Source organism: Sorghum bicolor, chromosome 1, assembly GCF_000003195.3.
Source record: "Sorghum bicolor cultivar BTx623 chromosome 1, Sorghum_bicolor_NCBIv3, whole genome shotgun sequence".
NCBI classification, from domain to species: Eukaryota; Viridiplantae; Streptophyta; class Magnoliopsida; order Poales; family Poaceae; genus Sorghum; species Sorghum bicolor.
The window spans coordinates 11,041,789-11,056,709 of NC_012870.2; the positions used below are offsets into that span (position 1 = coordinate 11,041,789).

The window sequence follows — 14,921 nt, forward strand, 5'->3', positions numbered from 1 at the left end:
TGTTACCTTACTTGAAGAGTGATGGTACAGTATCACCTTGTGGAAGCTTTCCTTTCTTAGCGGTTATGCAACGTGTTTGTGGCACCCTCTATGGATCATCTCTTATGAGCTATGCCTTCCTTGTGTAAATTGTTAAACTTCATGTGCCTCTCTCTTTGTCTCCAATGTGAGTTTATCTCAGGATTTCCTAGGTCGATATTGAAAGTTTTCCTACAGGGGTTAGTCCAACAAAATATACCAATGTCTACACAAGCAGTTTTTAGTTCAATAACCAAACTAGACTCCATGTCTAATTAGATTAAGGAAGGCTGTTTAACCTAAGCACCATGCTTAATTTAAAAACCAATAGAAGTATGTACAGTACTTCCAAACTAACACTTACTAGGATAAACAAAGGTAGCGTGATGGCTTTTATAGAGATCTACTCAAGTGGAGGTGAAGTAGTGTGATTACTATTTAACAAATTGAGCATGTTTCAAAGGTAGGGACAACCAACATAGCAACATGGCAAATGATATTTTTATATAAAGTACTCCCCCAAGCTTGAATTTTGCAAAATTCAAGTTTGGATGAATTTAATTCAATGTTGTATGATGATTGGTTGTACATACCTTGTGCTTGTCATTCATCCGATCTTCTTGCTCCAATCCTAGAAAGGTTAGTGACAAGAATACCCGAAGGAATATTTTTACAATTATCCTTATATGCTCAACACTCAAGGTAATGTTGCAAATAGTTAAAAGCTCATGTTACAATCTGATCAGTGCTTGTTTTAGGACACTAAGCTTGTCCTTGGGAAACCATTAATTTTATGTCGGCGAAGTGGTTTCCCCTCCAACGCTGACCTATATCAAGATCAACTCAACGAGATCTGCAATACTTCATATAGACATATGCATCGACAACCGCCCTTTTAAAGTTTTTATAAATAGAAAGGAAGTGGGGGTTGGAGATCTCGAATGTGGTGATGTTGGAGAGACCAATGGATTGTGAAGATGTTGCATATGAGCATGGAGTAAATGAAGTGGCTATGAAATAAATTCCATGCTCATCAATGCTTAGAGTGAAATCCATGTGGTATGGTGAAAATGGTAAGGTGAGTGTGGTAAAAAAAAGGGAAAAGAAAAAGGATACACGGACGACTTGGTTCGAAACTAGCACAGCTACCGTTCCCCGGCAACAGCGCCAGAAAGCTTGTTGGGTATTTCAAACGCAAACAGAAAAATCCGCAAGCGCACGGATACCGATGTAGCTTTCACCCGGGAGTATTCCAGAGTATCGATTTTCCACAGAGAACGTGAGTGTACTAATTAAGATCCAAGATCGCCCAAGGATAACTATATAATTATTTTTGGTGGGAAGAGAGGAAGTTTCCTGAGAGTTCTCTAGTTGATCTAAGAATCAAGAATTACTTCAAGATTATCTATTTCGGGACATCAGAACACTAACCACAGAAAGAGATGAGAAGAGGGCTAGGAAGCTCCGACTACGGTCCTACAAACACCGATCCGAACGTGGTGGAATACGTCGGCCGTTAGGGCTGTCACTACCCTAGGGCTACCACAACAATCCGCAGGATTGGGTGCAATTCCAGGTAATTGCAAGACTAAACACCACGTCTAATCTATTAATTACTACTCTAGCGTTATAAAGACTAGAGCACTTGATGCAAGCGGGAATCCAATAAATAACTTAAATGTAAATAAAAGTAATTAGAGAACTCAGGAGTTATGAGTTGAAGAACCTGGAGAACGATGAAGAACGAACCAGATGTTGCAAAAGTACAATGTTGAGGAAGATCCGACAGATCCGGCTCCTCCTCCGCTCTCCTCTTCTCTCTCCCTATTTTCTAGATTACAACTAGAACTAACTAGAACTAGAACTAGAGGAACTAGAACTAGAACTAGATGAACTAGAACTAGATCTAGATGAACTAGAGGTAGAACTAGAAGAACTAGAGGGATCCTCTCTACTTGGATGAAGAATTGAAACCCTAACTTTGATTCTGTAGAAGAGGTATGATCTCCAGGGGCCAGGGGGTCTGGTTTTATAGTCCCTTCAAGTGAATCTAGGCCGTCGGATCAAACCGACATTAATCGCACGATTTTCCTTGATCCTTTAGGTCGGTGGAGCATAATCCACAAAACGTGTCTTGATTGGGCACTGTAGCTGGGCGGGTGCCCAGGAGAGTTGGGCGGGCGCCCTGCCTCCGAGCCCGATTGCCTTCCCGTTCGTTCCCGTGGCTTCTGGAGTCTTCTAGATGATAGAAAATTGCGCGACACGTTAATATCTCTATCTAAACCCGACGTGTGGGCCTTTCTTCCGTATTTCCTGATAACCCCCTGTAGAAATAGACAAACACCAAAACTCGTGGAATTCTATCAGATAAAACCCTAAGTCTGGGTGTTGGTTGCATTTGGATCCTTTTCCATGATTAGTTGATGGTTAAATGTGAGCATTAAGGACCGTCAACAGCCATCTTACGATGTGGCTCAGGCATTGTCTCATGTCAGTATATACCAAATATTTGCATTGCCTATAGGCATGTGTCCCTCCCTAGGGGTTCCAAATACAAGTTCTTATGCCTACCACGAACAAGTTTATAATTCATCTCATCTAGTCTTAGGCTATTCAAGACTGACTCTAGGAAACATGTGCCTGTACCCCCTGAAGATGTGCAAGTGTCTTTTTTGTTCTGGAAGACACTGAGGTACATGTCATTATCACTGCAAGCTAGCATTTCTCAATTCTCATCAGTTGCAAATGGGGAGCTTAATGCACCTCCCTGGCGAGCTATTGAAAGGCTCATAGTCCTTGCCTTGCAGGTAGAATGGCCAATGTAGGCTAGGTGTGGCATGGTGTTGTTCAATATGTTCAAGAAGATGTCTAATAGTGGATCATACGAGAGGGTAGTATATAGGTCAAACTTGTTGAGGGTTACATCAGTCGCCTCGTAATAACATTCCTAAAGGGTGGATCACGTGTGTATGCATAGTAGCACACAGGAGGATGTCGATGGTGAGCAACACCTCTGTCTCCATGTGGCATCGAAGGATGAAACGGTATCTCCACGAGTGCTTCATGTCCGTTTGGTCCCCTGTCATGGCTTGTTCCTCGCCTCGATTGTCAGTCGTTCTTCTTCTTGTCACCATTGGCACCACCACCACCTCTACCACCAATGTGTATTCTCTAGCCAATGCCTAGAGGGAACACGAATTAGTAGTACTCAATAAGTTTCGGATGGGAAGCTACGATGGAGGGAATGGAGTAGAGTATGTATGACTGTGGTTTGTAGGGCACAATGATTGATTCGGAAAGACACAAATGTGTGAGTGTGTAATGGTAGTTACCCTTCCCCTTCCATGTGATTTTTTAATTGCTTGATTAATAATTTTGATCTCTCCTATCGTGATGTCAATTCTTTTCAGTTCAAAACTTGGAGCATATGCTAAAGCAGTGGCTTCTATCTACAAAGCATCGTTAAATTGCTTTTTCTTGTCTTGTTCGTAGCAAGCGATTCATTGTGGATGTTACCAATTCTTGTGAAATTCGCTCATTCCAAATTCTTAAAATGAGTCCAAGTTTTGCTCTGGTGCACTTTGTGCAGTTGGGATGTGAGATCACGGTGGTTAGAAAAACATACCATTCTCTTGATCATTAACACAATTAGCAGTGACACAATGATGCGGCAACGTATCTACAAGGGCTATTGGAATGTTTGTATTCTACATGAAAATATATAGGTGAAAGACCGAAGACCAAAATCAGCATTCATTGTGCTTGGTTGTGCTTATTGATGGAATTGCGTAATGTATGTCTGGTACCATTACGAAAGGGTGCAGGGTCAAGTATCGTTTCCTTTTGTCTGAGTCAATCTAGGGTGAACCCCCATACACGCAACGATCGATAGATACCAAACCAACCAATGGTTGCCCCAGATTCTCCTTTGACCAATGCACGATTCTCGAACCTAAGAGAGCACTGGATCAACCTGAAGGCCGACATCCTTCTTTCCTGACTACAGGCACAACCAAGGTGATTGGTTAGTGCCGTTGGCGTCCTAGGGGTTGACACTACACCACCATACCACTACATCGATCTCACGCTCGCATCCCTACTGCACCAATGATGGATGGACTCCAAAGTATGTGAATCCTGATGTTATGTTTTGTATTCATTGCAACTAAATGCTAGATCACCCTTTATGTTGATCTCTATCTAATACTTAGAGCACTCCCAATGCTAGAAACTACATGTAATTTCTATACCCATTAATTTTTGTAGACACTATATATAGAAACTATAGTCCCAATGAATAGTTTTTATAGAATATTTTTATATCCAATCACATTCATTCTCTCTTCATTCTTACCCAATCATATCACTTCATGTCTTGGATTTTGTGTAGACATAATTTCTAACTTAGAACCAGTTTCTATGATTTTTGCTCTCTCTCTTCAATAACTCTCTTGCCACATCAGCAAAATGCTTAGGTGACACTACAATTAATATCTATAGAAACCACCTGAATTGGGAGTGCCCTTATGAAAGGTTAAAAAGTAGGCCGGCAAAACTCAAATTAGACCGTATATAATTTGTGACCCCTGTCTTTGCCACTGAAGTCAGCCATGTTATTGCCAACAAAAGTTGGCGGTGGCACATGCAACAATTTATTTACAGTTTTATAGAGGACTTGTTTAGTTCGTAATTTTTTTTGTTTTTTAAGTACTGTACCATTTCGTTTTTATTTGATAAATATTGTCCAATTACAGAGTAACTAGGCTCAAAGGATTCATCTCACAAATTACAGGTAAACTGTACAGTTAGTTTTTATTTTCTTCTATATTTAATACTCTATGTATGTGAGCAAAGATTCGATGTGACGGGTCGGCGGACACACTCGCACCCTGCGGGCGCGGCTGCTGCACGACGTCACGGCTCCGAGACGGGCGCCATCTCGTGACCCGGAGCGCGCATGTACTAACCACTCGTGCGTACGCGCCCACACGCACCGTGAAACTACCAGCAGTTTTCACGTGAACCATCGATGGCACTGTCGAGCCACGCCGGCCGACCTACCGAACGCATCGACGGCGCGCTGGCGTCGGGCAGTGGAGAGCGTACGGCCCTCCACCGGCGCCGCGTATTATATATATATATATATACACACACACGAATCATATATATTGTACGACAACGACTACTGGCTGCCAATTCAGCAGTTTACTTTATTTGCGTCGTCTTCTAACAGTATCTCACTTGGGTTTCACCGCATGGCCAAATTTCGCATAATGCAATTTTAGTTCAAAAAGGTGGCGAAATGCCGCCATGATGGAGAGCAACTTTCACTTTGGACATCATCATGCTACTCCAGCGCTAAATCTGTTTATTTATTTACGTCCGTGGCATTATTTCTGCGCACCTAATATAATGTGACCACATGTCATCATCCTGCAAGGAAAAAGAATATACAACCCCTCCAAAAAAAAATACACCGGCCGAGGGCTGCTAGCTCTTATTACTTGCGACTGCTTTTCTATATGATGAGTTGGCCACCAAATTGGATGCGCTTTTGGACGACCTAGCAATAGCAGCAAGAGCGACTAAAGAAGAAGATCGCTAAACGCTAAACGGCTCTTCGATGCTCTCCCTATGTGAGTATATTGACTAGTGAGTTGTTCCTCGTGTTCACTCCCCCGGGCCCCTCCATGTGGACAAAAACAAGGCACGAATAGATTTACGGGTAGCTTATGAGTAGAGGTGGCAATGGGATTAGCATTCAAATCCATAAGAAATCCAATTAAGATCCAAGTCCAACGTGCCGTCTACATTGAGGCCGAGCTGAACAACCTTCTCATCAAAGGTGACATGACCATCAACGACTACTACACCAAGCTCGATCAAATGCCTTGCCGATCAACTTCACGACATTGGCCACCCCGTCTCCGAGCCGAGCTAGGTCCTTAACTTTCTCTGGAGTCTCAGTCCGCGCTATCGTCATCTCAAGCTAGTGATCACCACCAAGTTCCCACCCCACATCATCATGAGCGCTAGATCGGCCTACACCTCTTGTACTTTTGGGGACGGTTGCGGTACCTAGCCACCCGAGTTGGAGTTATTGTTAGCAAATGGGGAGAAAATATTTTTATGAGTTTTAACAGGGATAGAGACGAGATTTAAGAATTTATCTCTTAAAACCTATTTATCAGAGATTGGACACAGGGAATAATTCCAACTTGAAATGGTTTTTTAATTTGTACTATCTTTGACTATAGGGAATGATTTCGGGGAGGATCAGGTCTAAACGAACGAGGCCTTATGGGGGTAAGGATGTGCATCTTAGCATCTATACCTCAACGCAGAATTCTCCATTGATATTCCTATCACTACATATTATGTGTAAATCTAAAAGATATGGGTGTAAGACACAATGTTACACTAATTTGCCCGTGGGGGAAAAAACACTAATCAACACGTGTATAACCACTTTATAAATCTTTTAAAACTTTTGCCAAGGGCAAATTGGAAAGTAGCGGTGGTTTTAACCATTCGGCGCCGCTCCTTTTTTTTCTTCTTTATTAAAGAACACCACAGCCTAAAGGTGGGCGAGCTAGTTGGCCTTTCTAGCTTGCTCGCATTTCATGCCATCGCCATTGCAGCGCTCACCTTAGCTAGCGAGCGGATGCCAGCCCTCACCTCCGATGCCATTGTTGCGTCCCCGAGGTGGGGCGCCCCCTTCTGCGGCGGCCGTTCAGGCGAGCCGCGCACTCGCCGCACGCCGTCGTCCGCCGGCCAAGGTCACGGCTGTGGATGGCCGCCGCTGGACCGCGTGGCCGGCTGGGTCGGCGGCGGCATCGCCGCGGTGTTCTTCGCGTCCCTGGAGCGGTGCTCGTGCTTCAACGTGCGCACGTACGACGACCTCCTCGACGACGAGCAGAGGGACTCGGAGGCGCCGCTCATGTTCGACGACGGCAACGGTAACTCCACCGGCGTGGAGAGGCGAGGAGCCAGGAGGTGCGGCAAGGGCAGGAGGACTGGTAGTGGGGACTTTTAGAGTACGATATTAATATATTTTTGTTCAAAAAAAAAGTTGTTCGCGTGGTTTAATTTTGGTTGTCGTCGTCTTAAGCTGCAGCGTTCGTCCTATTTCGAGTAAGTTTTATCCTTGTAATGCTATTTCCTACTACATTTCTGTTTAAATTATGAGTGTATATAAGGATGTTTCACTGTATCCAAGTTAATTCAAAGTTAAATACCTCTAAACTTAGCTCCTTTTTGTTCCTTCTTTTTCCTCCTTCAGTTGTGCAATAATAGATCTTACTATCTAGAGCCATCAGTTACACTTAGGCCCGGACCGGAATTTATAGTGTTACTTAGTTCATCATGCACTGATGATGCACACACAAGCAACAATTTCTTTTGTTTGAGTATTGGATGCGTATGATGTAGCAGTATTCCAAGCTTAGCTTGTCCAAAATTCAGTAGGAGTATGAAACATCTCTAATTTCTTTTTTTAGAAAAAGGTATAAAACAAAATTTTCATCTAGAGTCACTGTGTGATTATTGATGAGTGCGTCAATTATTAGCTAGCTACTAACCGAATTTAAACATCATGAGCCATCAAGTTGATTAGATGGCGCTGTGGTGCTAGTGATTATAACTTTAGGACTATGAAAATTTTATATTGAAAAGCGAACAAATAATGTTAGTGTGTGGCCCTTATATTTTTAAAATATATATTGTACGCTGGTCTTAGTCGCCTATCCGTAAAGATGGCGTACCCGATACCCGAAACCCGATGGATTTTTGCTCTGTTAGGGTAAGGATATGGGTCAACTTCGCTACCGTGGGTTTGTTAATAGGGCAAAAGCTAGACCCAGCGGGTTTGTGGGCATGGGTCTGGGTGTGTAGTACCCAAACCCGTAAACTCATGGGTTTTTTAAACCCGATTCATCATATTATCACACAATATAATTAGTACATAAAGTACAAAATGCAAGAAAAAATAAACGAAATAGAGAAGATGCATGCTCCATATTTTTGAAGTAGAAGCTCCTTATGTGAAAGCTGCAGCTAGCTAGCGCGTCTTAGTGCATGCACTCAGTTCATGTGGACTCAACGATATGACAGATGTTGGCACCGTGCATTAGCAGGTCATGGCCCAGTGCATGCTAGAGGTGAGTGTTCCTGTCAGAACTCGCAAATTTTTAGTGTGGAGGTGTAATAACACATAACATGAATCCCACATTGCCAATTAATTCAACTTTAAGTATTTTGGTGCGCTATAGAGTAGACTTGCTCACTTGACTTGATGACCATCTTATGACATTGCTGTGACGGGCACGGGCAACCCGTTAAATACCCGTGACCCGATGGGCATGGGTTTGGGCACAAAATCAAACCTGTGACGGGTCATGAGTTTATTAGTGGACATATTTTATATTAATGGGTATGGGTTTGGATGGTAAAACCCAACGAATTTGTACCCGTTGCCATCTTTACCTATCCGCTAGTATGCAGCTTTTCTAAAGAAGTCTACTACCTCCGTCCAAAAGAAAACATCATTCTAGGTTTGAACTGAGGCCTTGTTTAATTTCATCCAAAATTTAAAAACTTTTTAAGATTTTTCGTACATCGAATCTTACGGCACATGATGCATTAATTATAGATTAAAAAATAACTAAAGCCCTGTTTAGATTGGAGATGAAAATTTTTTAGGTGTCACATCAGATACGTCGCAAGGCTGTCGGGAGGGGTTTTTAGAAACTAATAAAAAACAAATTACATAGCTCATGTGGAACTGCAAGACAAATCTATTAAGCATAATTAATCTGTCATTAGCGCATGTGGGTTATTGTAGCACTTAAGACTAATTATGGACTAACCAGGCTTAAAAGTTTTGTCTCGCGATTTTCAACCAAACTGTGTAATTAGTTTATTTTTTTATCTATATTTAATGTTCCATGCATATGTCCAAAGATTCGATGGGATGGATAAAATTTTTTTTAGGTGGGGAACTAAACAGGGCCTAATTGTATAGTTTATGTGTAATTTGCGAGATGAATCTTTTGAGCCTAATTAGTACATAATTTGACAATATTTACCAAATACAAACAAAAATACTATAGTAGCAAAATCTAAAGAAATAGATCTAAACAAGGCATAAGTCACTAATAAATCAAACATTATATTCTTATATCTAACTAGATTTATCAAAAATATGTCTCCACTTAGATAATTATTAAAATATATTCTATGATTATTTTATAATACTTATTTTGTATCATAAATATTAGCAATTTTTTAATACAATTAGTCAAACTTAAGGTTCATTGGCTCCTCGAAAAGCAAAAAAAATGATATTCTTCTGAAGACTACACATTTAATTTGTACTGCTTGGTTGCTTGAATTAATCGCTAGCATTAATATTTATATGTGTGCAAGAGAAATCATAGACGCTATAATGTATGTTTTCATAAAACATTTTGCATATTCAATTTTTCTTCACATGTTGGATAGCTCCACAGTTGCTAAAGGAAATTGAAGCTTACCTTCTTTTTTGTTAGTTAGCACTTATTTAGTGGGTTCACAATTAGAATCAGAACATCTCTAAAATTTCAATTTTAATATAAGATGTGTCACACACCTTAGAGCGACTCTATAAGTGCCCATATATCTAAATGTAAGGGTCTAGATGAAAACACAATTCTAACATCCTCAAACTCCCAAAGTAGGAAGGCCCTCAAATCACCCCCCACTCCCCAACATGTACTTGACCATCAATCCTAGGGCTTCAGCCCAGAGCTTTTACTTTCTGTTTTCTTTTCTTTTTCCTCTGATTCTTTACCCATGCTCGCCTTCAACCCTTGCACCACCTGCACCATCACCACCCTTTCTCTTTTTTAGTTGTTGATCATATGATCCGACCTAACCGCTAGGCAGAATCGCTCACTTTCCCCCTCTTCTCACACCAAATCTCCGCCTCATGTTGGCAATCTTCCCCAAGTTTGGCCGAGATCCAACTTCCTTGAGCTCCTCTCCCCGCCGATTGCCTAAACCCACAACCTCCTCTCCTCGCCAATTGCCAAAACCCACAAGCTCCCCTCTACCACTAATCATCATAACTGTGACTTCAAGTGGGCCTTCTAGCTTGGAGCTCTGCCCCAATCTCAAGCTCCCTCTGTCACCAAACACCCAAAGTGCGACCTCATGCACCCCTTGTGACCTCTTCTGACCTATTTGTCCACACCACCCATCCGCCTCTACTCAGCACCTCTCCTCTTGGCCAGTTTCCCCAAAGCAAGTCCTCCTATTCTTTCAAAAAAAACAAGTCCTCCTAAAACTTGGCTCAGAATCGAGAGTTTGGCTCCCCACAAAGCCTCCACTGCTCACACAACGTGGGAGTCAGAGACAAGGGAGATGCGGTCTAGTAGGCCTTGGTCCAACATGGTGATTCAGGAGACGGCTAGAAAAGGAAGCTTGATCAGTTGTCGGTCCACGTGGGCTCTGGCTATCCTCGCCTCCTGGCCAACACACCTCCTCGATCTAGGTCTAGACAAGCGGGTCCTATAAAAATAGGGGCTCAGATTTAAGGGTCGTTGCTGAAATTAGAACAACTATTAGAGAGATGAAAGAAAGAAGGGAAGCGCGATGTATAGCAAAACTTAAGTACTGACGTGAAGCCCTGAAACCAAGCCGATATATATCCCGTTTAGAGCACATGCTGCACAAGCTGGATATATAACAACGAATTATCCTAAATACATTACAAAGCAATTCAACGTTACACCTTTTGTTTACATATAAACCCGTGTCGCATAACAATAGGTGAAATAGTAACCGGTGAAATGCAAGCATGCATCACGCATTCTCATTGCTCCTCCTAATGCCTTCCGGCCGGCTCAGTGTAGCGTGCTCTGCGCGGCCTTCCGGGCGCTTCAAATGTTCCCTCAGCGGATACCTAATACGTGTACGCGGGCCGTGTGTTGCGGCGCGTACGACGACGCCGCCGGCGGTGGAGCCGTAGCCATCCCTCGTTGCGGCACCAAGGCGAAGCCCTGGCCCTGGTGCTGCTGCGGCCACGGCGACGGCTGCCGGCCCCGCGGCAGAGTGTTGTTGGCCACCGAGCTGTAGTCATCCTCGTCTTGGGGGCAGCAGCCAAAGCACGCAAACTTGAGGCACATTCTTGGTGATATCTATATAAGTGGTGGATGGAGTAAGTACGTGTAGTGGTTAAATTGGTGATATATATTATATATAGCCTTCAGGCTTAGCTCCAGCGAGCTGACACTGACAGGATGCTTGTTGCTATACATGCCCGGGCTCGAGGCAGTGAGAAAAGCTGTGTGCGCGCGACTGGCTGGTCTGTTGCCGGCGACGGCGACCCAAAGACTCTATAGAGTCCGGGCGCGGCCAAGTCTGCTGTTGCTTCAACTTCAAGTTGATTCAAGCGCGTTGATCGAGCGAGCCACGCGCACGCGCTGTTCATACGGAGCAAGCAATTGCAGCTTCGCGCTCGGGCAAATTTGCTGCAGCGACGTCGTGTCGCGTCACTGTTGGGTCGCCGGAGACGGGAGCTAGCTACCCGTGTTCCTCGATGCCGCTCTCGCGCCATATATTCTCGATCGCCGATTCGCCGTGTTGGCTGGGCCTCGTCGGCGAATTCAATGGTGCCGTCACTCACTCGCTCACTCACTGCTTAAGCGCATGAATCGAAACAGAATTAGCATGCATGGTGCATGGATAGTCCCCTGCTAATTTTGACTGTCAAATTGAAACTGCCTATAGTAGCGTCGTCAGGTCAGGGCTAACTTTACCAAGAGGAATCTCAGTGAAACAATGATCGCATATGAATAATCCTCGGGCTGAAGTAAGCTAGCTAGGAAAGCTAGTGGGGCTGAACCCACCCCACACCCGGTCCACGCACCCACAGACTTGATAACTTGGACCTGTTGGGACTTGGAATTTGACGGAGAAACTCATGACAACGAACACTCTGTAGGAGAATTGACGACGCTAATTGCCCTCGGCGCCCCCAGTGATCAGATTCTGCAGACCAAGCCTAATATCAGAATCTGCAGTCTGAACCCAACAGCCTTTGTAGCACAGTATCGGCCCGGAACCGGAATAGCACCTTCGGTCAGTCTAATAGGCCCGGGCGAGGGCCGACTGCCCGAAGGCCAAGCCTAGAAGACTTTACTTTTGTTATTATTCCTTCAATCGTTCTCAGCCTGGCGCAGAAATTTTTTGAACTACACTACTCTCACAAGGCAATGATTATATTAAAAATAAAATAACCAGTTCTTGTAGGGGTTATTAATTTTATGATACACATGCATATTTTGTTGCTAAAATACTACAGCAATCGTCCAAAAAAGCAATTTTTGCTTCTCAAAAAGTAAAATAATATCTATTTCGACCAAATACACATAAATAATATTGATTTTTATAATACCAAATAAATATAATCAGATTAATCATAAAAAGAATATATTTATAGTAAATATATCTCGGGACATAAATGTTGATATTATTTTATATAGATTAAACTTAAAAAATGGTGACTTGATCCAAATTTAGAGTTGTATCATTAGATTAACACCTAAAGATCCCAGAAAGAACTAGGCAGAGATCTTGCTAGCTCAAGGAAGAGACATCTTTTCCTATGAGGAGAAGCAGAAGCAACGACACCAACGCCACCACAACCAGACAAATGCAAGGTTGGAGCAGTAGGTCGAAGAATAACCCTAATCAGGGAGGTCCTTACTCCACCCCAACCATTACTACAGAGTACAAAAATACCTCAAAAGCACATCACTTGAAGCCGCAATGACCTTACAGGAGAAGGCTCAAAGAGACACAACACTAGTGCATGCCTCGTCGTCTCACTGAAGCCTAAAGAGAGGAGAGAGACCAGATGAGCAAAGTGACTTGGTGTATACTTGGCCAAATGGGCCAGGCCTACTAGGCTAGTGTAGGCTCATGCAAAAGAAGCACAGCTCGGGCTTGGTCTTACAAGGTAGGCCTTGTGCCCATGCCTAGGGCATCATACCGGACTGTAGTGTCGGCCCAAGCATGGCATGGTTTTTGAGCCAACACGATGTGATCTGGTATTTTTGAATCATTATATTCTCTTGGGATAAACCATAGTTATTGGTTTACAAATTCTAGCTATAAAACCAATCTCCCACACATCTGAGTTTGCCTCTCGTCACATCGCCGGACCCAGTCCGACTCCTTGTCCCTCTCGCGGCTTTGCTCCCTAGGCCGACATTCATGTTCCTCCACTAGCTCCATCCTGCAGCTTCTCCTTGTGGCCTCCTTCAGTAGTGATCATGGCGCAATGTAACGACAATGAGACGCAGTGGCAATGGCGTGGCACAGCAGCTACTCGTCTACTTCCTACATTGAGGGCGGCATGGAAGGCAATAGTTGCGCGGAATCTATAGCAACAGTTCGTGGCTGTGTGGTGCGACGACGGCAGGCAGCGGCCTAATGTGGTGGGTGCTATGGCATAGCCTTGTACGGTGGGCCAGAGCTGGCATAGGCATTGTTGGCCCAGCAGCATGGTTCAAGGGTCCTTGTGCCATGCCCCTGTCACGACATAGGCACGGTGACAGGGCAAGGCACGACACAACATCGTTGTCGTGCCTAAAGTGTCGTGCCCTGCCAAATTGTGTGAGGGTTAGGCCATCCGTTTGGCCATGTATAGCCCGGTGTCCTCATGCAAATCTTGTGCTAGAGCCTGTGGCGGATAGTTGTGCTCCATGACCTCTTCGAAACTATCTCCAACAATCAAAATCATTTCGAGACCCCGTTGGAGGGTGTTATGAGGCGAAATGTCCTAATTGTTGCAGACGGTGCAAATTCACCCAAACCGCAGATTAAAAATGAAAACAAACAGGGACCCAAAGCTGTCAATTCAATCAATAACAAACTAGTATATAAGACATAATTATGCTCCCATCATCTTATAGGTTCGCAGAGTTGCACCGGTGACGGAAAGGACGAACAAAGATACGATAGCTTAACAGGAAAAGCGCAGTTTGCGCAAAGGAAAACCACCCACTGGTTCCAATCCAGCCTCTCTGTCCCTTGCATTGGTCAGACGACGGACACCTGTTCCAATCTCCCCGAGCAGGCGAGCAGTGCATGTGCGTCCCCAATGCATGTCTCATTGCAGGACCAGACCAAAACCGCCCACATGCATGCAAACCTTGTTCAAAGCTGAACTCCTTCGGTATCCCAATCCAGCTTAACAAAGCACCAGCAAGCGGCTTTATCCCCAGATGTTGATGCACCCCATGTGTCTGGCTTTCTTTTGGCCACCAAATATTGCATTGCAGACATTGTTTGGCCCCAAGCTCAAAGGCTAAATCTACGCGATGTAAAGCCATGGATTGGTACTGCTCATGCTCATGCCTGCAACCAACTCTAGATGAACAAAGTACACGCATGTAGAGATGCGTACCTTGGGATGATGGCATGATGCCATCTGTACACTGCAGGCTAGCTTGGAGCCTTTCTTGTGACAGGCTCAAGTGGGCTGTCCTGTCTCCATTGCTCAACAACCAACACTACGGTTAGCATTTCAGATAAACAAGAGCAGCATCGATTTCAAAATCCGTATATATTTGGACGACACTGGAACGCATGAGAGTGGTTCGTTGAATGTAGCCAGCCGGTTAATAACTTTACGGAAAATCAAACACTGTTTGCTTTAGCGAAACAAACCCGAAGCGTGTCGTTACCCGCTCTAAAGCCAGCTAAAAGCATAACCGGTAACTGTATGGGCGGTGCGTTCTTGATCTCCTTGGACAGGACAGTGCGTGCATGTGTAGAGACGATTCACTAAAATTCAAGGATCGATCGGAGATGAATGTGCTTGCTTGCACCTTTTTCTTGTTCCGGTGTTCCATCTC

The 14,921-nt window shown here is 43.9% G+C and overlaps 1 protein-coding gene across 1 annotated transcript; it reads left to right on the forward strand.

The window, feature by feature from the left end:
• Nucleotides 6,573-7,282, forward strand: LOC8054182. Its single transcript, XM_002464043.2, has one exon. The coding sequence runs from the start codon at nt 6,683-6,685 to the stop codon at nt 7,052-7,054; it is 372 nt and encodes a 123-aa protein (XP_002464088.2). The 5' UTR covers nt 6,573-6,682; the 3' UTR covers nt 7,055-7,282.

Bases quoted from the DNA above. Each gene is read 5' to 3' on its own strand.
- LOC8054182 (XM_002464043.2), top strand. From the start codon at position 6,683: ATGCCAGCCCTCACCTCCGATGCCATTGTTGCGTCCCCGAGGTGGGGC.